The following is a 23088-nucleotide window of genomic DNA, read 5'->3' on the forward strand; positions in this document are numbered from 1 at the left end:
AACGGTGGATGTCTGAATAATTCATCAGCCTAATCAATGATTAAATGTCTGCTGGGTGTTACACCTTACACTATGACACAGGTGACTGTATGCTGAAAGATTAAACAGTGAGTCAAACATTTACTTAGAAAATACGCAGTAAAACTGAGAGGAAATGAATGTAACTGAAGCATCTGGTCCGATCCATAATAGTCTTTCCCTGTGCCTTGTTTGTTTTTGAAGATTTGCTCCATTTCTCAACATTTCATTTTACTAATCACTGCTGTATTGACAAAATTTAATAGTATTTTTTATGGTAAAAGCTTACATGATGTTAATATTGGTAATAGCTTGCGTCTAAAGAGTCTTTTCGAATAACATCAAAGTGATGATCTTGATGTTATCAGAAGCAGCAATCCTGGCTTATTCGGAATAATAAGGATTTATTCAGAACAATAAATCAAAACAAATTTGCTTTTTCACAAATGGGAAGGGCTTTATATGAGTGGCTTAGTCACCACTGATAGGCAAGTAATGAAAGGGAAACAAAACAATAAAAAGCCTTTTGTGGAATAAGGTTGGCATATGTTTTTCTAGATGTTTGGTTTTAGCTTAGGGAATCGGTTAAGAGACAAAAAGAGAGTAGAGCCAAATATGCATATAAATATACTTGAGGCTGTAATGACTCAGCCAATCTATTCACACTGGAATGACTGAGTCATCTATAAAACATGTAAAATAAGGCTCTGTCATGGTTTGTGGATGCACTTTGGCAAGTGGTTTTTGAGATCTTGTTAAAATTGATAGAATTACAAATGCAGAAAAGTACCATCAGAGTATGATCCACCATGCAATACCACCTGAAAAGTATCATGACATTGATCCCAAACACATTGTTAAAGATCCCAGGTGGTCCCAAATATTGATTTTCAAGCTCATTAGAATCCTACAGACTTTATTTTTGCATCGTGTGCTATATTTTTATGTATGTTTGCACATTTTTCAATAAATTACTGCACTAATTTCACCTCTTCCTGGCAAAATATAAAGAAATGAGGCAGCGACTGAGTTTGGGACAATACTATATATGAAGGCAGCAGTGTGCAAAAAGTACTGAAGGTGCTAAAAAAGTATAACTGGTGGAAATGTATCATTGAAAGTCTTAACATCACTGTCAAATCATGACTTCAGCTGCATTATGGGAAGAAAAAGCCTCATTCGTTTTTGAGAACTTGCATTTGCAGACTAGTCTGTTGGGGGATATTAAACAGATAGATCCGGAACAGGGATGTTAAAAGAGAGGGGAGACCGGGCGTGAGGAGAGGTTAATAGTGCAGAGAGGATTGAGAAACAATAGACTGGGCTAATGAGTCATGCGGCTGGCTTTACTGGTGCTGAGGCATTTCCGAGCCACACGCTACTCTCTGTCATCATAGGGGCACGCTCGTATGGGATGTGTTGATTTTTTTCCCCCTTTGTTGGTAGCTTTTTTTTTTGTTTGCCAGACTAGCAGTGAATAACAGAGAGCTACCAAAACCCCCAAAAGGAAATGGATGCATGGAATAATGAGGGATAAATCTGAAGCTCCGTGTACGAATAATGACGCCCCTAAACGCACTATTACAAATGGGATAATAGAAGAGCTGACTTTAGGTTTAATTAAGTTTAATTAAATCTGCTGTTCATTCGTTCCCCAAGAGAGCATATTTAGAAAAAAATAAACATTTCTTGTATTGAATACATTAGATATTTAGAAAATATTTCAGTTAGAATCATATGAACTTCAATTGATCTCATGCCTCCACAGATATTATTCTATACTCTGCAGCTGTTGGTGAATTAAGCCACAGACAAGACTAGACAGTGTTAAGTAACAGCCAAAGGCCAAACCTGTTTAAGTACATAATCAAATTTGACATTGTGTTCCCTGGAGAGGTCTTTGACATCATCTTTATTCTTTCAGATATTGAAAGATAAAAATAATGGTATTCAAACTTCAGACTGAAATAACCCATTTGTGCATGTTATCAGCTGTTGCATGGCCTCTCTCCCTCTTCTAAACTCAAAATTGAAGACTCATCATCCATCTGTCTAAATGTTGTTCGTCACTAGAGCACCATAGGGGCTGATATTGTTTTGTATCCAGTCGGTAAGTACTGCTCTGGCACAAATCCAGAGTAGATCTTTAGGGGCACAAGGGAGTGCTGAGTCCATCTCTCTGGCCTGCAGCTCAGCAACTGCCTGTCTCGACTGCCTGGCAGCTTAGTAATGATGAATAAAATATCACCACACCCTTTAATTCTATACACTGCACAAGGATGATAAATGGCCTGCACGTTTGGAGGTGGGAAAACCAAAGGATTAGATAGAGTTGGTTAAATGTTTCCTCTGGAAAGTTAGCCATGTTAAAACAAAATGAGAATCAAAGAAGCGATTACAGTTGTAGTTTTTCATAATTTATTGTACATTGTCGTTTCTTCAATGATCTTTACGCAAACTAATAAACAGTACAACATTTCCATTTATACAAAATATAAACTATAAGGGGGAATTGTAACATCAACCCCTCCCATATGGTTTCACATACACTCATTTCCTGCACCTAACCGTTGGATGAAGGGAGCAAAGGTGTCAATCAAACCCTCATTGTAAAAGACCACAGCTCTTTAAAAATCACAAGGCAAAACTGACACATCATGTGGCAACTTTTTTGCTACATACATCTCAATGACATTTCTAATAAAAAGACTGAAGAGCCATTTTTTTGTTTTTTGTTTTGTTTTGTTTGTAAAACCAACTAAAGAGGTCATCTGGCTCATACTTTTTTCTCAAACCTCCTACTGTATCTGCCAAACTTTAACAAACAAAACACATTCTGATATTGATTGCCAGGTCGATTAGAAGCCACAAAAAGAACCTCTGTACACTCAAGTGGTCCGCATTTCAATCGAGACACGTGACATGAAAACCCGCAGCCCTGAGCATCTCCAAAATGTGATGGCATGACTAAGGAAATGCAAGCCAAAAAGGGAAGCTGGATGCACCACTGTTCCTTTTGAATCCGTGCAAGGGGCTGAAGGAAGTTGGATTGGTGATGATCTCCCGCTGTAGGCTAAACCCCCTTTGTTAAAAGAAATGTCTTGACTTACATACTTTTTAGCATTACTTAAGGAGGACGTAGAAAGGTTGTAGAGCCCATCCATGTTAGTCTTGTGGTCTCTGAGAGAGGCTGGACTGCGTGGGATAATGGGATGGGAGGTGAGGAGGAGTGTTGAGGCAGAGAAGATGGGGGCTGTGGGCTCCGGGCTTCAACAGTAGCTTTGGAGGAGAAAGGCTGCCATGACGAAGGGGATCAAGAAAGTGAAGGTGCCTGTGTGCAGTGAGACGCCCGCTCCAGTAGCGGAGGTGGAGTTGGTTGCACCGCTAAAGGTGTCTGTGGCCGTGGTAGTGGTACCATTGTAGGTGGAGTTCCCCCCTGCTGTCATAGCTGTGCTGTTGCTGCTGACTGCCATTGCAGTCCAGGAGACCATCTGTTGGAGGAAGGAGAAGTAGAAAAAAGAGGATGCAGAGTGAGGAATTTATTTTTCCAATAAATGTAAACTCCCTCAGGTTTTTTGACGAACATTGAAATAAGGAAGTTAGATTCAAAAGAAAAAAAAACTTTATGGCAAAATCAATTAATTAAAATGTAAGTCCGTGTTTACAAAAAGTTTTCCTTTACTACACTTTATTCTTCTTTACAACATAGCAGGATTGGTTAGTGACCAAGAAGAAAAGATAGACCAAGGTTCTGTGCTTGCGTGTCAGGTTTCGTATGGCAGACTGCATCTAAAAGAAACTTTAGATTCTTCTTCCACCTTTGCATAATGTAGACAGCAAGCAGCACCTGAATCATTAATCCACCCGAGCACACGCTCATCAAGAAGTAAAAAGTGAAAAAGGGGGAAAAATAAAAATAAAAAAGGACTATAGTTTAATGAACTAAAGATACGCCACAAATTTGGAAGATGACTGACTCATGTTAATTTCCCAAGAGATCTCCATGTCTAGCCGGCTGTAATCCAGACTATCAACCGCTTTATAGAATGTCTTAAAACACGACTAAAGTTAAACAAACTACACCATTATTTTTCACCCCCACTAATGCATAAAAACACAATCCCCCAAGCCCTTAAAAAACACACTCCCACCACTCCCTGCTGACTAAAATCAATCCCACAGCTAAAATGCTGTTTAAATGTAACATAAAGATCATTTTACCTGTGTTGATAAACATATGGCGAGCAAAACCACTCCTAGTTGAACATTCGTCATTTTGCACATTTGTTTTTTTCTTTGTAACCTGGCCAGATGGTTTACGATGCTCTCAGACGCTGCTTCTCTCTAATGTGGAGGCTGGATCAGACGGAGCTTTTTATACCAGCTGCAGGTCTGTGACGTATAAGGTTCCTAACGGTGTGCCGGACGTGGTGGAAATAGTGTTATAAAAATGTAATATAATAACCTAAGGTAATTTGGCCAGAATAACACAATAATGGCTCGTTTTAAGCTTATTATAAATACAGTATTTTTCGGAGAGGTGGGATTGGCGCGCATGCTCCGTCCCGATCCCGAGTTTGCCTACTTTGTGTGCATGTGTAAAAACCTTGCTCAGCGGCTTGTTGAACATACTTCGCTTTTACCACCACAGGGAACAAACTCTCTGAACACTTGAATAAACCTCCACACTTTTCCTGCATGTTTTGCCATGGTGAAGGGCTGCTGATGGGAACAGCGCGGTTTGGGCTTTCCCTGATTTTTGATTATTGAGGTGTCTGTTTTGAGCTGAAGAATGTGGTGCTTTGTTCAGAATTGTACTGTTCCCGGGAAAAGAAGCGAAAAAAATTCAAACTGATAAATGAATAGTGTCCAACCTGTTGAGCAGTCGCTGCACGTTTGATAAAAATAAGTGTGGCAACAGCGACGCCTAGTGTTCAGGGTAAAAGCTTTCCCTCATAGAGGCCGTGTCAGAGCTTTCAGAAAAAACTATTAAATATCTGGACTTCTCGAAATTTTGTAATAGATAGATGATTTTTTTTTTTTTTTATCTATTTATTGCATTTTTGTATTAAGTTATAGACTACAAAATCAAATCCTTAACCCAGACCTATCCTCCTGTTGTTTCACAGTGTACACACACACACACACACACACACACACACACACACATATATACATATATATATATATATATATATATATATATATGTATATGAAGTTTTTGTTGTTATGGCTGTTGTTTTGCTTCTCCATGCAGAGTAAAAGTAATGCCGGAATATCTATATAATTACCCTAACTGCTTAGGGAAATGTGAGTATAATGACAAATTAAGTCATTTTCCATGGTACAAGTCGGTGTATTTAGCCAGGCTTGTAACACAGATGCCCCTATCATGATGACTATATTTGCATGTAATTTGATGCAGGGAAAACACCGGGCTATATTCACTTGCACAATTATTCAAGACTAATGGGTAGACGTCGCCCTCTGTCGGCGAGGACACACCGCTCAACCACAAGGGGGATCAAACTTTTATGTCCCTCCATTAACGCTGAACACAGACACCAAAATTGTCGTTTTCTAAATTGCAGGGTATACGTTCGCTGTAATCATGTAACCGTGTACGGTAATGCAAGTAATGGTACACAAAGTGGACAACTTTTTATGATTCTCTCCAGATGTTGAGGATTGTAACTTTAGACCTAAAGACTTTCTCTAGTCCTCTGTCATTTGTGTAAGTGGATTCTTGAGGGAATAGTGAGGCGCTCTTATTCCAGCTTTCACCCCCACCAGAGGAACCTAAAGGGACAACGCTCCCTGCAGAGGCACCAGATGTGCGCTGTTATGGAGAGTAGGGGAGGGGGGGGAGGCATCAGATAAGCCCTGTTCCCAAAGCCGGGACGGATCGAGTATCATCATCGGGGGCGAAACCCAAGCCCTGCGCAGTGGGTCGGATTTCTGTTTACACGAGCGTGGTCCCTGGATTCCTCAAACCAGAGCAGACCAGAGGTAAACTCGAGACAAGGAGGGGGAAAAAAATTCTGAATTATCCCTCTTGTCACGGCTGTGTCTGTACCTGTCTGTCTCTCTACACAGAGCTCGGCGACACCGCGAGGTCTGCGAGACAGACGCTTTCAATGATGCAGAAAAGCAATGTAAACCCACCTTCCTGCTGTAGGCCATACTGCATACTGTTAACATGTTAATAATGGACAAAATGAGGAGAATTGTAGTAAAAGTTATAAAATAAAAGTTGTTACGGCTAAGGAATTGAATTTGTTTATGTGCGTAAAGCAATTAGATATCCTCAATGCTTTCATTACCAGCAGAGAAACGTGATACGGAAATAAGTTCAGTGGCCTTCGCATTAGCGATAAACATGTGGGAAATGTTTATGTTCATCTGTGCGCACACAGACACGAACAAACGCCTCTTTTTTGTGTAAATCCTGTCCTCGGGCATTTGGCACTTTTCCTCAAGCCAAGATTGCTCAGAGGCCAAATGTGGACGTTTTAGATGTTGCGGGCACACGCACGTACACACACGGGCGCGGATCAGACGGATGCCATTTGAGAAAGCTCCAAACATTCTGGTATCTTTTTTAACTCGCAGCGCTCTTTTCATCTCTGTATTTTAAGACAAGAGTCTAGAGACAGTGTTTGTTCTGTGCCCCCTCAGATAAAACACAGTCTTTGCATTCCTTATGAAATGTATCTGTTGAGATTTGGGAGGGGTGGGCGCCAGGTGTTGGGTTACATCAAATCAAAGCCCTCCCCTCACAGAGCGCGCACGAATGAGACCGGTAACCAGGCGATGCACCTTTCATAATAAGAGCTGAAGGGGAAACATTAACTGATAACGTATAATTTTGGCCAATTAAACTTTACAAAACAAATGACATAATAAACCTTAGTAGGTTTTAAACAGAGTTAATGAGCTTTGAGAGAGCATTCTCATCTTTCATTACAGAGTCAGATGATGTCAGATGTCATTATTTTTTTATATTATACCAACACTGCAACATTCAAATATTGCAAAAACCAGCAAATGCAATTAAATTTTGATGGCAAACTTTTTGCTGGTTCATGTTTCAGTTAAGTTAAAATACTTCTCGCAAGAGTGTTTAAAATTTGGAAACCAAATTTTGCGCGTTGACGCAAATCATTAGCATAATTGTGTTTTTGTTTTTAATTCTGGATTCGTTTCTGTCAGTTCAAGAACCAGTTGACAGTTGTCATACTTTGAAAGTCCAAAGCGGAAGACGTATGTTGGTTTTCCGTAGAAACTTGACAGAAGTGGGAAAGAGGGAGTTGAGATTGCTCAGCGGCGGAGCCTCCAGCGCACAGTGCACGCATGTTCAGTGGACTTGAGTGGTGTGAAGCCTCAAATGAGGGACTCGGACGTCCGGGAATGACAGCCGCTGTCACCAGGAGTGACAGTTTTCATTCTGAGATACTCCACTGAAACTACTCCAACCGACACTCAACACTGATCCGCATCGGATCCAGCCAGACCGGGACTATGCCAGAGATGGAGAAAGGGAGACCACCGGAAAATAAACGCAGCAGGAAACCCGCGCACCCCGTAAAGAGGGAAATCAACCAGGAGATGAAGGTGAGAGTCGGTTTGTGTGCCACTGATAAATTATTATTACTATTATTATTGTAATCAGATGAGACAGGGGGATAACTTCTTTGCGCACACAACGTCTTCCAGTACGCAGCAGCGAGTGAGTCAGCTGCGCACAAATCAGTGCGGGGAATAATATCAAAAACTATATTTGCTTTTAATGAATGCTCGCTTTCTGTTTTTTATGTATTATATTATACATAAAAAATTATATCCTACTGCCTGAAGCTGTTGCAAAATAAGAAAAACCTCGAAAGTTTCCATCTTTAAGAAGACAACAGGAAAATATTAATAAACGTGTTTATAAATCCAAGTTGAAACAGACGCAAAGACAGACACGGGACGTTTTGATTATATAAATGTTAGTGCTGAAGAGTAGTCTGACCTCTGCCTTCTTGTGACGCCATGTCAGGCCAGCTGTGGCCGGACGCGCAGTCTTGTCCAGCGGAGATCCAGATGTGCGTCAATTCTTCCCCCCTCCTGTGGTGCGCTCACTTGCTGTACCACAGAGGCTTGCCCCCATGAAAAAGAGACAGGGCATTTATATTCTTTAAATAGCCCTGCTCCTTGGGAAAGCTCTAAAATCACTGTCACAGACTGTTAAAGAATGCAAACATCACATTAAACGAAAGCTCCCGCTTGAAGTGCTCACTGATGACATGTCATTTAAGAATCTCCCCACTGTTCTTTGTGTAGAAGGAGAGCCACTGCACAGGCAGTAATAAGTTAAATCATAGTAACAGGCACGATTCCCTCCCACTATTATGAGCCTGTTACTGCATGGAAACTAATCCATGGGTTGTCTGCTTTGTTTGGGTTTGGACACTGGCTATTTGAGACTGTTGACTGTGGTGGGGTAAGGGATACTCGAGGCTTCTTCAAGCTGAAGCTGAGAAATACAATTTTAAAAAGTCATTTTCTTAAGGGGGGGGGGTATTCTGGCCTTCGTGAGAGAGGAAATGTGCTCTTTTTGTGTAAGTGGTTTGGATTGTAGCGTTTGATATCCAGGGGAGGTGTAGAGTTACATCTTAACTAATTTTAATCAAAACATGTGAAACGCTATCCCCGCTTGATGTAAGCCTGCCTGGGCTGAATCTCAGGGTCGGCCCCAGTTTGTTGCCTTTGGCTGCAACTCTCTTTGTGGTTTGGGATATGGCTTGTCACTCTCGCAAAGCAGATGTTTGTCTAAACTGCCAAAAAGAAACAAAAACAACATTGTGGGAAGTGGAGGGGAGGGTGAAGAAAAAATATTGCCCGTCTTTTCGTTCACAAGAAGAAAAAAAAGAAAGAAGTGGCACTGGGTTGTGCGTGCAGATACGGTAGGAGAGTTGCCATCAGTGTCGAACTTCTGGAGAACATCAAGATACCAAAATTAGGCATGATGGGAAGCATATAAGATTCAAATTATCGGGTAAAATCCCATAAGATGTGCACCTTAAAAACTGGTCAAATGATGAAAAAGCAAGGGGGCTGGGGGGGGGACTGTGGAAGAAATACAGGCAGGAAGGCTGGCAAACTGAGTTCTAGCTCAGCTGAGGTCCGTCCCAGTGTTGTCTCTGTAATACATCTGTTTCAACACCACATTCGGACCTACTCCCTCCACGTCAGACCCCGAGCACGGCACCAGACACCGGATACTTGACTTTAATCATCGTTAGGCATATTTAGCTGGATATGATACCTCTGCTTGCACTCACCCACACACTCTCCCAGACACACACACAGCAGAAAGTGAGCAAGTGAGGGAGAGATCCATTTCTTTGAGGCCCTAGTGCAGAACAGAGGTCGGAGTGAGGAAAGCAGGGGAAAGAATGTGCAGTCAGTACTACAGCACTACAACACCACCACCACAGCAGACTGGCTGTGCTGGAAAAGGGTGAAACCTGAGAGGCCGTGCTGTGTCGGGTGTCAGGGCTGGAAGGTGCTGGGATGGAGGGGAGGATGGTGAAGATGGAAGGTGGGGGGGCAGAGGAGAGAAAAAGAGGCAAAGGGAGGGACAGGGAAAGCTGGAGAAAGAGTGACGGAGAGAGAGAGAGAGTGGTGGACATTGGAAAGAGAAGAAGAGAGCAGAGTGGGGCATTTCCGAGAACCGTGGGACCTGGCTGTGGTGTAGGGTGTCCCGCTCTGATTTCTGCCCATTCCGGATCAGGTTTCTCCTCCAATCCAGTTCTTCCAAAGCCACAGAGAGAGGTGGGTGGATAAAGAGAGAGACCTTTGTATTTTTTTTTCATCTGGTCGTAATAAAAAAAAAAACTGAGACCACACATCCCATCTGTGGAGAAAAGTTTTCTTTCTCCCTCTTTTTTCCAATTAAAAGAGATAAACAAAGGATGATTCATAGATTTCACACTGGTGTTAGGTTTTAAACCTTTCCGTCTCAGATTTAGCAAGAGTAAACAACTTGAATACATCATGGAAAAAGCGTCATACTGTACTCCACTGTGCCCCTATTCATTTCTCCAACCAGGCTGGGGCTGAGAAAGAATCCCTCACATTGATTCAGAGAAGGAAGGTTTGATTATGTTTAACATAGGATAAAAATTTCCATTAATAACCCGTAGATGCATGCTCACAATTTCCTATTTGTAGGCAGGCATAGCTCAGTTATCCATATGCGCAGATTATCACTAATCACTGATTTCTTTTCTCATGCAGACTTTTGCAGAAAGCACCATGAATGAACTCCTTGGATGGTACGGGTACGACAAGGTAGATCTCAGAGATTCAGAGGCCAACGAGATCAGAAACTACAGAGAACGGCGTCAGCATGTGTCTGTGCTGAAAGGTGAGGGCAGCCGTCGAGGGTTCACTATTGGTGCAGTGTTCTTAAATTTACACTAACAGGTTCTGCAGGTTGTAATGCAGACTTTGAGTCACTGCACAAATTTGCTAAACATAACCTCCTGTAGTCAGAACTTCTCGAGTGTCATTCATTGAGATACAACTGTTGTTTGTGAAAAAGTTATTATAGTATCATGTAGGCCGTATTGCAGATTTGCTGCACGGTGTAACGTTACATGACAAATTCAAGTTAACACTGGAATCTGTTTGTGTCTTGCAGAAAACTCTTTGCCAAAACCCAAGAGCCTGGACACCAAAGTCAGCCACTTGGTCCTGCCGAACAAGAGCGGAGAGAGAGAGTCCTCCGGCGTCCCATCTTCGTCACCCTCCTCTTCCTCAACAAGCTCATCCCTGACGACCCCGAAGGAGCACAAGAGTGCCCCTGTCATCGTCCCCCTTATAAAGCCATCAGCAGGTAGCAGGCTGTAGGAGCAAACATGAGGAGATTAAATGTTGATTGTTGTGCATTCCTTATACCTTATACTGATTCTGCTTTGTAGTAGTACTACCCTCATGATTAGTTTGATATTCATGTGCTAACAGGTCAGAGTGTAGTGTCAAGCTCCAGAAGATGATGAAGGTTCAGTTTTTACCTACTAGACTCTTGAGCAATGATAAAGAGACATCCCTACTAGGTGCAGTAGTTTGAGCTTGCTTTGGTGCCTCTTTCTGTAATTATATTATATATAAAATTATTATAGATACATATATAATAATTCTGTATATTAAAATTTTTATTCTTTTACAAAATAAAGGGAAATTCTGTGTGCTACAAGCTCTTAAAAAGAGAGATAACCTGTAAAGTGTCCCATGAGATAAGCCACGTTTGCCGCAAAGGTAATAACTGTGTAATAACAGTCTGAGATAACTCAGCATGCAATTATGGTGCAATGCAGTAAAATTTGTAGCCTAATAAGAGTAAAGTAAGTTAAACAGAAGAACTAATGCTGCTGCACCTTTTTATACCTTATAGACCGTATAATTCTTCTGTTGTTCTGACTTTGTTTTTCTGAAAAACAAACACTACTTATGGTAATAAATTGCGGCTTTTGTTTTTAGTTTGAAGGTTTTTGGCATCCTTGATTAAAAATGTTTGAATTGTAACTCTGTCGGTATTCTGCTGTACTATTAAAATGTACAGGAGCATAAAATGGGTTCACCCATTACAGATGGATAAATAAATAACAGCGCTGTCATAGTCAAGGTTATAAGAGGGATGCAGCAGTGTTCCCTGGAAGAATATTAATCTGAGAGTCATTCAGTGTGAGGTACATCCATACAGGAAGTTTAGATCACAGCTGGATGCGCGCTGTTTAGTGCGCTCTCCTTTGTTAGACTAAAAAGCACTCAGTTGTAGCTGTTTCACACCATTCTCGTGCTTTCAAGATCATCTAACATAGCTTTTCTTCTGATTTCCCTCCTGCAGTGGAAGATGTACAAAATGTGCAGATAGTATGTGTGTGGTGCCAGAAGGAAGGTGTGAAACGCTACTCTCTGTGTATGGGATCAGAGCTCAAGAGCTTCTGCAGTGAGAAGTGTTTTGCTGCCTGCAGACGGGCCTACTTCAAACGCAATAAGGTTAGTATATATAATGTACTGCACATCATCATTACATTTGAGGGTCAAAAACATTTCATGTTGGCTTCTTCTTGGTGAGGTGTTGTAAATCTTGGTATCTATATGATAATGAGTAATCTGTAAATTCAGTAGTCAGTCTCACACAACCATATACATTTAAGCAAACACAGGTACTCTATATGCAGTTTGCCTCAGCCGTGGCACATCCCATCACACAAAGGGAAATGGGCATCAAGTGGTTTCTGGCAGGTATACAAACTAGCAGAAACAGATACTCCTGATCTCGTGAGGTCATTACTGATGGATTCATTTACAGAAATTTAAAAAGGGTGGATCTCTAAGAACACAATTCCTAGTGCGTATGGTTGATCCAGTTTAGGAATGGTGGGAGGGAGGTCAAAGTTTGTGTGGGACACTTAGTATCAGTTTCGCGTTAATGGAGAAGGGACCAGCCATTAAGTGGCTTTGGTCTGGAGGACAGGAGTGCTGCAACGACAGAGAAACGCTCTGATGCGCTTGCCGTGATTTTTCAGCCTCCATTACGACATGGATATACCTTCTGTAAAGGTACAGGGTGACAAGTAGCTATATCTGCTTTCACCCTCAGTGTTGTTTAGAGCGTGGTGGGTGAATTCACACAACAACGGAGACACAAGGGCGGGGGGGGCTGAACAGACTGCGCGCAACAAGCCCTCTAGTTTTTCGGAGGCGGGGAGGAAAGCATTTCTGTTGGCTTGTTGCTGCTTGTCTGAGAGGAAGGCCAGGAGGCCTGGGGCGAGGTGTCCACTTTCAGTGCATACCTTACCTTCAGCTGCCTCATGTTTCGTAACTCAACACGACTCAATGGGTCACAGAGATGGGGGAGCACTCAGATCCACATGAGATCAGCTTACACGAATCAAGAAGAATTTCCTATATTAATACTGGCAGAACCATTAATAATACGACAATACATCACCTGCATTATTTCCCCACTTGGCTGTAGAATTGTATCCGTTTCGCAACACAGGTTTTCCTTTGTTGCACTGACCTTTAGGGCTTGGTTCTTGCATGAAGTTCAGACTAATGCTATGCTTCATGACAAGGCGATTTATTTAAAACTATATTTTGTACTTGTTACGTAAGAAGCTCACATTTGGAGACCAGACACCGCAGAATGATTCCAGTGTAGTATTTGTAGATGAACTGTTGTCTGAAACCTGACTGACAGTAGTTCATGTGATGTTTGTCACACTGTGGTTTTCCCCTGTCAGGCCAGAGATGAAGATCTCCATAGTGAGAGATCCCCTCAGCACCCCCATACAGAGGACTCGCCCAGACTGGTGCTGAAGATAAACACCAATGTCAGAGTAAGAGGACACTATCAATGCATCTTTTGTTTTCCACTGTGAGATATTAATATAAATACGCGATGAAAATGACAAGGTTTAACAAGCAGGAATAGTGGGAAAATCTTCTGTTTCTATACAAAGATCTGTTTTCACATACAATCTTTCACTCCAGTGACCCCCCACAGTCTCTCTCCCCTGTGCCACAGGTATGCGATTGGTGCAAGCATGTTCGTCACACTAAAGAGTACCTGGACTTTGGATCTGGTGAAGAGCGACTCCAGTTCTGCAGCACCAAGTGTCTGAACCAGTACAAGATGGATGTTTTCTACCGGGAAGCCCGCGCCGCTCTCACCAGCACCAGTTCCAGCCCAAACAGAACCAATCAGGAGGGCAGGATAGACAGCAATGTAGCTGGGCAAAAGCTACTCACTCCAGAATCTTGGAACAATAACAACAGTACAGGGGAAGCCCGTAATAGAAACCTCTCCCCTAAAGGGCCTGCACTAATCCGTGGATTAGGAGAATCCTCCATGTCTCCCTCAGAAGCATCCTCTTCTACTTCAAAAGTCCCTGTCTCTGGTCTAAGGACCCTAGAGAGATCCATCCAGCCTCCCCCACCTCCTTCAACTTTGGATGTGTCACCCCATCCTGCTTCCCTTCCTCCTCCACCTCTTCCTCGCCCCCCTCTGGAGCAAAAGCCAGTACCTCAAATCCCCATGCCCTTTATAAGGCCTCCCCTTCATGCTCAGGGCTTAAAAAGCCCCCTTGCCACTCCTCCCAGACATCCAGGCCCTCCTTCCAGCCCTATCCACAGAGCTCCGCACTCTCCTCACCTTCAGCCCCCTACTTCTTCATCCATGAATCCCCCTGGACTGATACACCCCTTCCCAGGAGCCTACTTTCCTGGCTTACACTCCCCTCCGCTGAATATGATGCCAAGAGGTCCTGTCCCAATGCCTCCAATGATGAACTTTGGCATTCCTTCTTTTAGCCCTCTTCTGCCCCAGCCCACTGTCCTGGTGCCTTATCCCATCATTGTACCCCTACCTGTCCCCATACCCATTCCTATCCCTATTCCAGTCCCACCTAAAGCATCCCTAGAAACTCCAACTCATAGCGGAGTTATTCAGCCTGTGCCAGATTTGGTGGACAGGGCTCAATCCAGGTCTACCAGGCAATCTTCTCCAGAGACTTCTGAGGCAGACAGCAGACTGGTAGTCAACAAAATGGGTGGAACTTTGCCTCAAGGGCTATCCTCACCAAGTGACCTGAACACAAGGGACACAGATTGGGTTAAATCAGAGAGGCCATTTCTGTCCCCAGCATCCACACCCCAAAGTGGAGCATCCTCCCCCAGAGCCCAGTGCAACGAATCCCCCTGCTCAGCCCCTGTGTCGGACGGGATAAATGAATATAAGCAGCAGCAGACAGAGCGGCAAGTCATCCAAAGGGTTCTGCAAAGGACTCAAGTGAAGTTAGAGCCCAGCACCAATGGAGTGGTGGATCTATCAGGGCTGGGTGAGTCGGGAGCTGGGCAGGTTAACAGGTCAGGGATTCACAATATCATCAGACCCACACCTCCTCTGTCACCATCACCTTCTCATGACACTGTCTGCCAGCACCAGGACTCCCATACTCCCCCTTCCTGCACCCCAGCCAGCCCCAAGGAGTTCAACCATCCACATGGTGCCACATCCTCTGCCCAAAAATCTCAGGACCATGGTCAAAATGGGATGTCTTCTTCACCAACAACTGCCACTCCGGACTCTTCCCGACCCCAGAGATTACCAGCACCGCCCCCTGACCCCTCACTTAGTGAGCTGGAGGCTATCAAAGAGAACAAGTGTTCTGTTGTTAGCCCAGTGCGGGTTGAGGGGCAAGTTAATCTGTCAGAAGAGCCCTTAACAGTAGTCCGGGACATAGGAGAGGACTCTCATGTTCCTGATGAGGACCATGCCTACGCCCTGCCCACAGCGCCAAAGATAGGTGGGACCACTGGCCCATTGCTCTTGCCCAAACTCAGGGACAAGGGTAGTCTGCGGAGCCCTGCCAATGTGCCCAGTGCAGTAGACATGGAGCCAGCTCTGAAGAGGAGATGCCTAAGAATCCGAGATCAGAATAAGTAGAGGTTGGAGGTAAGAGATTCTGATGTAAAGTGAGGAAAAATACAGATAGCACGGTTTTCAACGGCTTTTTTAATTTATATCTGGTAAAGACCAGAAGTCAGACTTACTGATACATCGGCAAGATAAATGTCATAGTAAACCAAGTTGACACCAACTTTATTTGCATTAAACGCTCTGTGGTATTCCACATTGGTTTAAATAAAAACCAGCAATTATTTTTAAACACCATTTAACCAGGGACTGGAAAATGTGTGGACACACACATTCGCACATACAGAGGGCAAGCTTAATCACAGGTCTAACAGCATGCGCATGGTCACTAAACAGCATGGCGCCAAAGAGAGAGAATCCCAGTAACCTGGCACTCCCCAGTGCTCTAAGGTTACACCAGGGAAGGAGGTGGAGGGCACAGGCAGTGAGAGTCACTTTGAAAGGCGATCACTTCACCACAGTCTGACTGACAGTCACAATTCTTTGTTTGCATCGCAGCCTCTTCTTTAGGCTCACATTTGCCAAGTTATGTGAGTATACGTCTGTTCTCAGATGGATGGAGAAAATGACTGTGTGAGAAAGTAGTAGGTTCATTGTCTTGGACAAAGATAAATGGCTGCTGCTGAATCAAATATGTGACCTTGAGGTTATGAGTTAGCTTGTCCAGAATGACATTCAGACAGAGAGATAGGTCAATTCTCCGTGCGACCATAAAGTCAAACTGTTGCTCCTTTAGCCGTAACTACAAGACAGTGTAGACATCTTTCTGGGGTGCTATAGAGACAGAGGTGATTGTCAGGCAGACTACAAGGTGCGGCAATTTGAGAGCAAACCCTCAGCTGTGATAGAGCTCTGGGGCTTCATTAGGAAAACACAGGGGTAGAACCAGAGCGATCCGTTTACACATGTCATAATGACACCCTGTTCTGGCTTTGGCTCATACCTCTCATATGTAGAGGTTTCTAGTCCCCCCCTTCTCCCTTTTCAGTCCTTTTCCTTTTCTTCACTTAGCACTGCTATCCTCTGCCAACCAGATGTTGTTGTTCGAATGCAGCAGGAAAGCCTCCTTACTTTGGACCAATCAAAGGCCCTCTTGATTTCACTTGTCACTAGTCCAAAGGGCTGTAACACCAGCCGTCGTCCTCACCAGCTGGTATCTCATCATAACAAGATCATGTTACCATTTTACTGTATGTCCCGAGATTAATCCGCTGATATTACAGAGATGGTTTAAATTTCACTTGGCCTGCTTTTCTCTCCATATTGCACTCCAAGCCTCAAAAGGTCAGGGGTCACCTTCATAATTACGTTAAAAACGGATAGCTGTTGGTCGCGGGCGCACGACATAAACCTTTATCTCATACTCCCAGATGTTTTGTGTTGAAGCGCAACAAGATTTCCTTTCACTAAATGAGTTCCCACTTTACTCTTTGTCATTTGTTGTGGCTCCATGCATTGCCTTAGTAACCAATACATATGAAATCACAGTGTGCCGCTTGTGCTGCGCAGAAGGATTTATGGCCTTGTGTTGTGTGTAATGGGAGCTGGCTGTCGTATGTGAGTGACTTTAGCTCGCCACCTCTGTGCTCTGAGCTAAACATTGCTGTCCTGTTATATTGTCTGAACTGCTAAAAGCCTTAAAAAAAAAAAAAAAAAAAAAAAATCTCCCACACTGACAGAGTCAGCAGCCAACTGGAGGATTTCACCTCAGGAAACAGCCAGTTTTTTTGTCTCAGTTTTCCTTGCCTTTATTTGGGATATTTTATAGCCCCGTGTAATCCGATCCCACCACATGGGTATTCGCTGAGCGTTTGAAACTAAAACGCAATGGGACAGAGGGAGTACAGAACCCTGGTTTGGCCCTTACGTGTGTGCGTGTGTGTGTGTGTGTCTGTTTGTGTTTAATGTGTGTGTTTGAATGAAAGCCTGTGTAAGTGTGTGTAAGAGAGAAAAAAAGGCCAGATGTTCTTAGTTTGATTGTGCCCCGTGCAACAGTTATCTGAGTGTTGACATGACTAAAAGGTTCATTCTCAATGTTTATATAGAAAGGGCAGATTAAGGAATGAGTGTCCAGGGTTGCAGAGGTTGATATAAGATATGGTGTAAATGGAAATTGCACAGAATAAAATATATGATATCTCACAACTTGCTTTCTCTCTCTTTCTCCCTTTCCTTCTTTCTGTTTCTTTTCTTTTTTGTACTCCTACCCTGTCTATCTAATAAACAGACTCCCTGTTTAGCACTGTACGGCAGTGCCAGATTCAGTGCCATGCCCTCTTGTGGACAACACCAGTGCTAACACCCTCTAGCCTGTCCCTCAGCCTGTTGGCCCACCAGAGTGTTGCTCTGCCTGCAGACCAGCAGGGTGCCAACCCAGGAAGAAGTCCAGATGGCCAAGTCATCACAAGCCAACATGGGGGAAGAACACAACACAGTCACACATTTTGTCTTGGACCAAAAGGCTGTCGCTGGCTCGTGTGTGTTACATTGTGTTCAGCAAGCGCTTTAAAAGGAGCATCTCAGATCTTCTTCCTGTCTGACATTGCCCTAAAGTGTGTATGCGCGCATGAGTCAGTGTGGCAGCCCAGATAAGCTGCTCCTCCTCCTCCTCCTCCTCTCTCTGCTCCGCACAGCAGACAGGGCTCCGATCAGCCTTGTGTGGTCTTCTCAGATGGAGCCTGAACATGATCTCTTTCCAGGGGAAACGGTTTGTTTTCTCTGCCCGGCTTGCACAAAGAGCTGCATTGTTCCTCTCCCCATATCCCACGCTGACTCCCCACTCCAGGTTTTGGGTTACCTGGCCGACGGGGGCTCAGACTTCAGCAGCTTTTTTATTTTTTTGACCGACAGCCAGGAATATAGTATACCCTTCTCTCCTCCACCTTTCCGCCCAATCTAAATACGGTACGCACCAGTTCTGAGGTTTTATCCCTCACAAGTGATTGCCTGTGATTCCCTACTCAGCTCACTTCCTCCAAGGGAAGAAAGACAGTCTGCTGACATTAAGACTTTATCCAGTTTACTCACTGACGAGAGTCCGGCCGGGCTGTTGAGACAGATGATGGAGCAGCCTAACAACCCCAGAGGAGAGTCTCCTACCCCTCCTCTTAAACAATGTAAAGCTAAACTAATGAGGGTACACCTACTGATACATAGTAGCTGAGATGGTCTGTGAACACTTTAGACGTCTTGATGACGCTGGTAAATAAATGTGTGATTTACAGATCCTCATTCAATATTCACCTGGTCTACCAAGTCTCTAATAGCAAATCAGAGTTTGAATCACTTTCAGCACCGAATGCCATGCATGTTTTGTCCTTGCCATTCATGACTGAATGATCCTAATTCTGATTTTCTTGTGGATGCTATTGGCTTCGATCAGACGATTCTGAAAAGGAAAGCAACCTTGTAATATTACCAAATGTGGTATTATACCCAAAGGCATCAAATGCTGTAGTATGCAGCGATCAGTATTACAGTTCCCGCTATCGGGGATACCTATTGAGATTTGATCCAGCTAGATCACTTAGCAGCTTGTCAACACTTGTTCCTTTGTAAGATTTCAGTTTTGTAGTCGACACAGATACTATTTGATGTTATATTAACTTATGGATGAAGCATCTGTAGATTTTCACAAAAATGCTTTATTTCTTCTTTTTTTTGTTTGTTTGTTTTGTTCTTTTTCTTTGACGATTTTCATTTTATGAGTGCCTGAACTCTCAAACGTCTCTTGGCTATATGTTAATATGCTGTAGCCCCACTAGAGGGCAGTGCTTGCCTTTGTAACTTTGCACCTGAGACAAAAGAAACAGGAGGCCATAAGACAGTCTGCTGAAACCCCATGCAATCTCTGCAAACAGCTGCACTCAGTGCCATCAGACTGATAAGCCAAGCAGACGGCTTTTCCTTCACATCTCGCCATTATTTTGTCCTTGAATTCAAATATTGCCATTTGCCACACTCACAGCAGTGTCAAACCAAGGGTGCAATCAGCTGCATTTCAAAGCCTCTTAGCGAGCAGTTCAGCACTCCCCTGAGTTAAACTAAGCAGTCACTTTGATCTGATTGATGCTAGAATACCGCCAGATGTGGCCCACCCCAGCCATCATTCCAAAATCAGTTACCTATCAGTTTGTGGGTGTGCGTGTGTGCATGCGCGTATATGTGGCAACACATTTCACCGTCTCCCCACTCATTCCAGCCCACTTCCCCCCACCACAGATCATGCCTTTAAGTCAGTGTCATCCTTGGCTGGTAAGGGGACTTCCTCATCAGCTTGTATGGCGCAGTGATGACATCACTTCATACAAATAGCTGCAGTGTCAACAGGAGATCTCCAACTCTGACGGCAGAGGCCAAAAAGCACACAAGTCAAACTGCCATCATTAGTTTCACCATGTTTAATCAATGCCTTTCCTCACCTCACCCAGTATCTGTGTCACCTCAGAGTTTTGACAGAAAACCCGTTTTACCAGAAGTTTGGTTGCTTCTTGCTGACACCCAGAGGTACTCTCTGACCTTCCCTGTCAAACTCACTATCTGACACAAAATGTTTGTATTCAAATAAAGATTAAATAAAAGCATTGGTGAAGACCTCTTTGTAAAGTGAAATAAATAAAAGTTATTCTAAGATCAAAGAAACTTTTGCTGTTTTTTTAATTTATTTAAGTTTTTATTTTAAAAAATGTTTGGTTTTTTTTATTATCTTTTTTTGTGAGGCTGCACTGTAAATCAGCATGTTGGTTTTGTAATAATTAAACTCATCATACAGCTTTATAAACCGTCTGCTAACAGGTTCTGGTCAGTAAATGCCTATTTTTAGTGGCAGCCTGTCTGAAATGGAGCGCATCAACATTCCTGAAATAGTGGAAGTCGACCATCTTTGCAGTGACGGTAAATCAGATGAATGAGATAAGAGAGCAGGAATTCCGGCTTTGTGTGGACCTACTGGGAGGAGTGACTGGACGATTCTGGGAGGGCAGCGTGGGGGGGCAACTTCCAGGTTTTCAAGTTAGTGATTGAAACTGCAGGACGGAAGTTTTCCACAATAATAACAAGGCAGGGGATATGTGCGGGACTTGCCTGCAGGAAGTCACCCACAATTACACAGCACAAACCGGATGTAAAACCTATCCTATAAAATAAGGGCATTAAACAGCCGAAAAAAAAGCTAGAAAATAATAATAATAATAATAATAATAATTATTATTATTATTATTATTATTATTACTATTATTATTATAAACTTTATTCAATAAAGTTAAAATTATAAAACATTTATAGAAACGTTATAGAAACGTTTCTAAATGACCTTGAGAGGTTATTTAGGTTATTTATGAAAGATGACTTATCCTTCATTTGTTTTACTATCCATATGTATGGACAAAAAAAGATTTGCAAGGTTTGGAAAAAGAAAATTTCACAATGATTGATATCTTCCCAGATTTTATGTATTAGTCTTATACAAGTCAACTTGCCCTTGAGATTTTTATGCTGGCGGTTGCAACCGGAAGTCAAACTTGTGTGATCCTTACTTGACTAATCGTTTTTACAGGTTGTACATGTTGGCTCGGCTCTGCTTTAGTGTTACCTGCCTGCCTGATAGCAAGACGACACTTATCTGAAAGTGAAGTTTACCTCGACACACCCGCTCGGTTCTCACTTGCGTGTGTGTCTGTGTGACCACTAATGAAAACTTGGGCGAGACGGTTTGTTTGGGCCTCGGATAAATAATTAACCAGACAACTCAAGCCGCAGTTTCAAGAGCTGACATGAGGAGCTGAAGCAAAGCAAGAGCGGAGTGCGCCTCTATCGCAAGCCTGTTACCTGAGAGAAAACAACAGGCTCGCAGGTGTTTTTTTTTTTTGTTTTTTTTGTATATTTGTTTTTTGTATTTTCCCTTATATTTTTAATGTCATTTGAACTGGATACACTTCATTGTAATCATGCTGGGAGCGGAGAGCAGATTGGAAAGCCGGCTGAAGAAGCTGGAGTCCCTGATAAGGAATCCACAGTCGGCACTAAACTTGGCAACCCTGCTGGTGAGTTTGCATTCACCCTGAGGCTCTAATACAAGTATGGTTTTCAGACTGAGAGATAGGGAGTGAGTTAGACACATATTTGTGAGTAATTAGTCTGTCAGTCATCTGAGAAAAAAGTTTTAGAGGAAAAACAATAAAAAAAAAAAACAACCGAAAGCGGAAAAAGTGAAATTGTTGACCTGTAGCCTTAATCACGCAGAAGATAAGAACTAAGGTTAAGCTAATCATGCTCCTTTGGCCTTTAATCAGACATTTACTGGAGCAGAGGGAAGCCCCACCTTTCCTGTATGGAATACCATACACTCCCTAAACTTACAACAGAATTATTCAATGGAAAATGCTGCATAGTAATAATTAGATGTGATAGTTTTCCAACTCACTGAAGCTGGAAGTCATTCAAATGAGTGAATGAAATTCCAGTGAAATTTACAATCTGATCAGCTATGAACTACATTCACTCCTCCCTTTCCCTTACTCAATCAATGCCTGTCTGGTATTACCTGTTCAGGGGTCTGCTGTGGTGGCCTGCACTGAGAACATATTCAGCTCAGCTGCTCACACTCCTCAAGCCTCAATCTTTGAGAATAAATTCAGGATCTCACAGCAGGCTGTCTGTAGTTTTCCAATAGTGCTGATCTTATGGCACAATCCAGTTTAAAATAGGCTTAATATTTTCATCTTGACAACCCAGAGTTAGCTTTGAGAACATGTCTAGCCTGGATCAACTTTTGTAAGCTGTTTGCAGGCACGCTTTGACTCAGCAAAAAGCCAGTAGAGTCTGTTTACTGTGTAAGTCATTCATTAAAGTCAGCATTAAAACATATAAGTCATGCTGAGGGATTTATTTTTTTTTTTTTTAAATCTGTCCAAACAAATGTGACAGTTGCACCAGATTTCATGCCGTATGCACCTGCTGCCTAAACAAAGCAGCCCTTTGGTCCATGTCTATTCCCAGTGCTGAATCATGAGCCAAAAGTACAATCTCCCTCAGATGTACGACAACAGACCCAGGTTACATCACTCTGTGACATAATCAGGCAAAAAAAAAAAATGATGAGAATCAATTTTAGCCCGTTTCTGTCATCACTCCAAATTTCACTAGTAGTCATGTTTGATTTTTATCACTGTGCTCAGTTATAAATGGTGTCAGGTATCTCCGTGGCCATCATGCTGCTTAAAATGCAGGGAGCTACCACACAGGAAGCTGAAATCACTTCCTGGAATTAACCTGTTGTGTCCTCATGTCACCATTTCCTGTTTGTCCACAGTTATTTTTCGTATATACGTTGTTTTTTTTTTCTTTTGTACGATACAAATTTAGACTTTTAATGGAATAACCTGATGTCTTTTATTTCTGTGTTAGTGCTTTTGCTGGGTTATTGATGGTCAGTAAAGAAAAAACTAAACCCCAGAGAAAAGGCCTGAATGTTTGAGGTCTTTGGAATACTTTGAAAACCTAATGAGTTCACAGTAACTGAACAAAATAATGTAGTTGAGTCGGAGATCATTATAATCGAGAACGATGTACTTCAG

The 23088-nt window shown here is 42.8% G+C and overlaps 2 protein-coding genes and 1 long non-coding RNA gene across 9 annotated transcripts in view; 2 read left to right on the top strand and 1 right to left on the bottom strand.

Annotated features, from left to right (window-relative positions):
* Positions 1 to 2416: 2416 nt before the first annotated feature.
* LOC100697644 (uncharacterized) lies at positions 2417 to 4384 on the bottom strand. The gene is made up of 2 exons (XR_267744.4): positions 4240 to 4384; positions 2417 to 3509 (listed from the first exon to the last, which is right to left on the bottom strand). It is a non-coding gene; the product is annotated as an uncharacterized LOC100697644 (long non-coding RNA).
* A 2911-nt stretch (positions 4385 to 7295) lies between these two features.
* Positions 7296 to 20151, top strand: LOC100697378 (sine oculis-binding protein homolog). Of its 2 annotated transcripts, none has more exons than XM_025899126.1 (7): positions 7296 to 7632; positions 10303 to 10432; positions 10709 to 10903; positions 11915 to 12066; positions 13320 to 13415; positions 13583 to 15532; positions 17742 to 20151. In XM_025899126.1, exons 1-6 carry the CDS (start codon positions 7540 to 7542, stop codon positions 15521 to 15523), a joined length of 2607 nt encoding a protein of 868 aa, XP_025754911.1. In that variant the 5' UTR covers positions 7296 to 7539; the 3' UTR covers positions 15524 to 15532; positions 17742 to 20151. The 2 variants fall into 2 exon arrangements, with proteins under 2 accessions (XP_025754911.1, XP_025754912.1); XM_025899127.1 differs by having other exon boundaries at positions 7301 to 7632; positions 13604 to 15532.
* An 895-nt stretch (positions 20152 to 21046) lies between these two features.
* LOC100701417 (rho-associated protein kinase 2) overlaps positions 21047 to 23088 on the top strand; it is a 37260-nt gene continuing 35218 nt past the window's right edge. For all 6 annotated transcript variants that reach the window (XR_001223291.3, XM_013266123.3, XM_019345970.2 and 3 more), the window contains exon 1: positions 21047 to 21555. Coding sequence is in view for 5 of the 6 variants with exons in the window: in XM_013266123.3 (XP_013121577.1) it covers positions 21460 to 21555 (96 nt within the window). In the remaining variant the exon portion in view is untranslated. The remainder of the gene's footprint in view (positions 21556 to 23088) is intronic.

Source organism: Oreochromis niloticus, linkage group LG15, assembly GCF_001858045.2.
Source record: "Oreochromis niloticus isolate F11D_XX linkage group LG15, O_niloticus_UMD_NMBU, whole genome shotgun sequence".
Lineage (NCBI taxonomy): Eukaryota > Metazoa > Chordata > Actinopteri > Cichliformes > Cichlidae > Oreochromis > Oreochromis niloticus.

What these genes read in the sequence shown, in the direction of transcription:
- LOC100697378 (XM_025899126.1), top strand. Translation starts at nt 7,540, where the DNA reads ATGCCAGAGATGGAGAAAGGGAGACCACCGGAAAATAAACGCAGCAGG. An exon ending in GCATGTGTCTGTGCTGAAAG is followed by an intron (nt 10,433 to 10,708) that starts GTGAGGGCAGCC and finishes TGTGTCTTGCAG; the next exon opens with AAAACTCTTTGCCAAAACCC. An exon ending in CCTACTTCAAACGCAATAAG is followed by an intron (nt 12,067 to 13,319) that starts GTTAGTATATAT and finishes TTCCCCTGTCAG; the next exon opens with GCCAGAGATGAAGATCTCCA.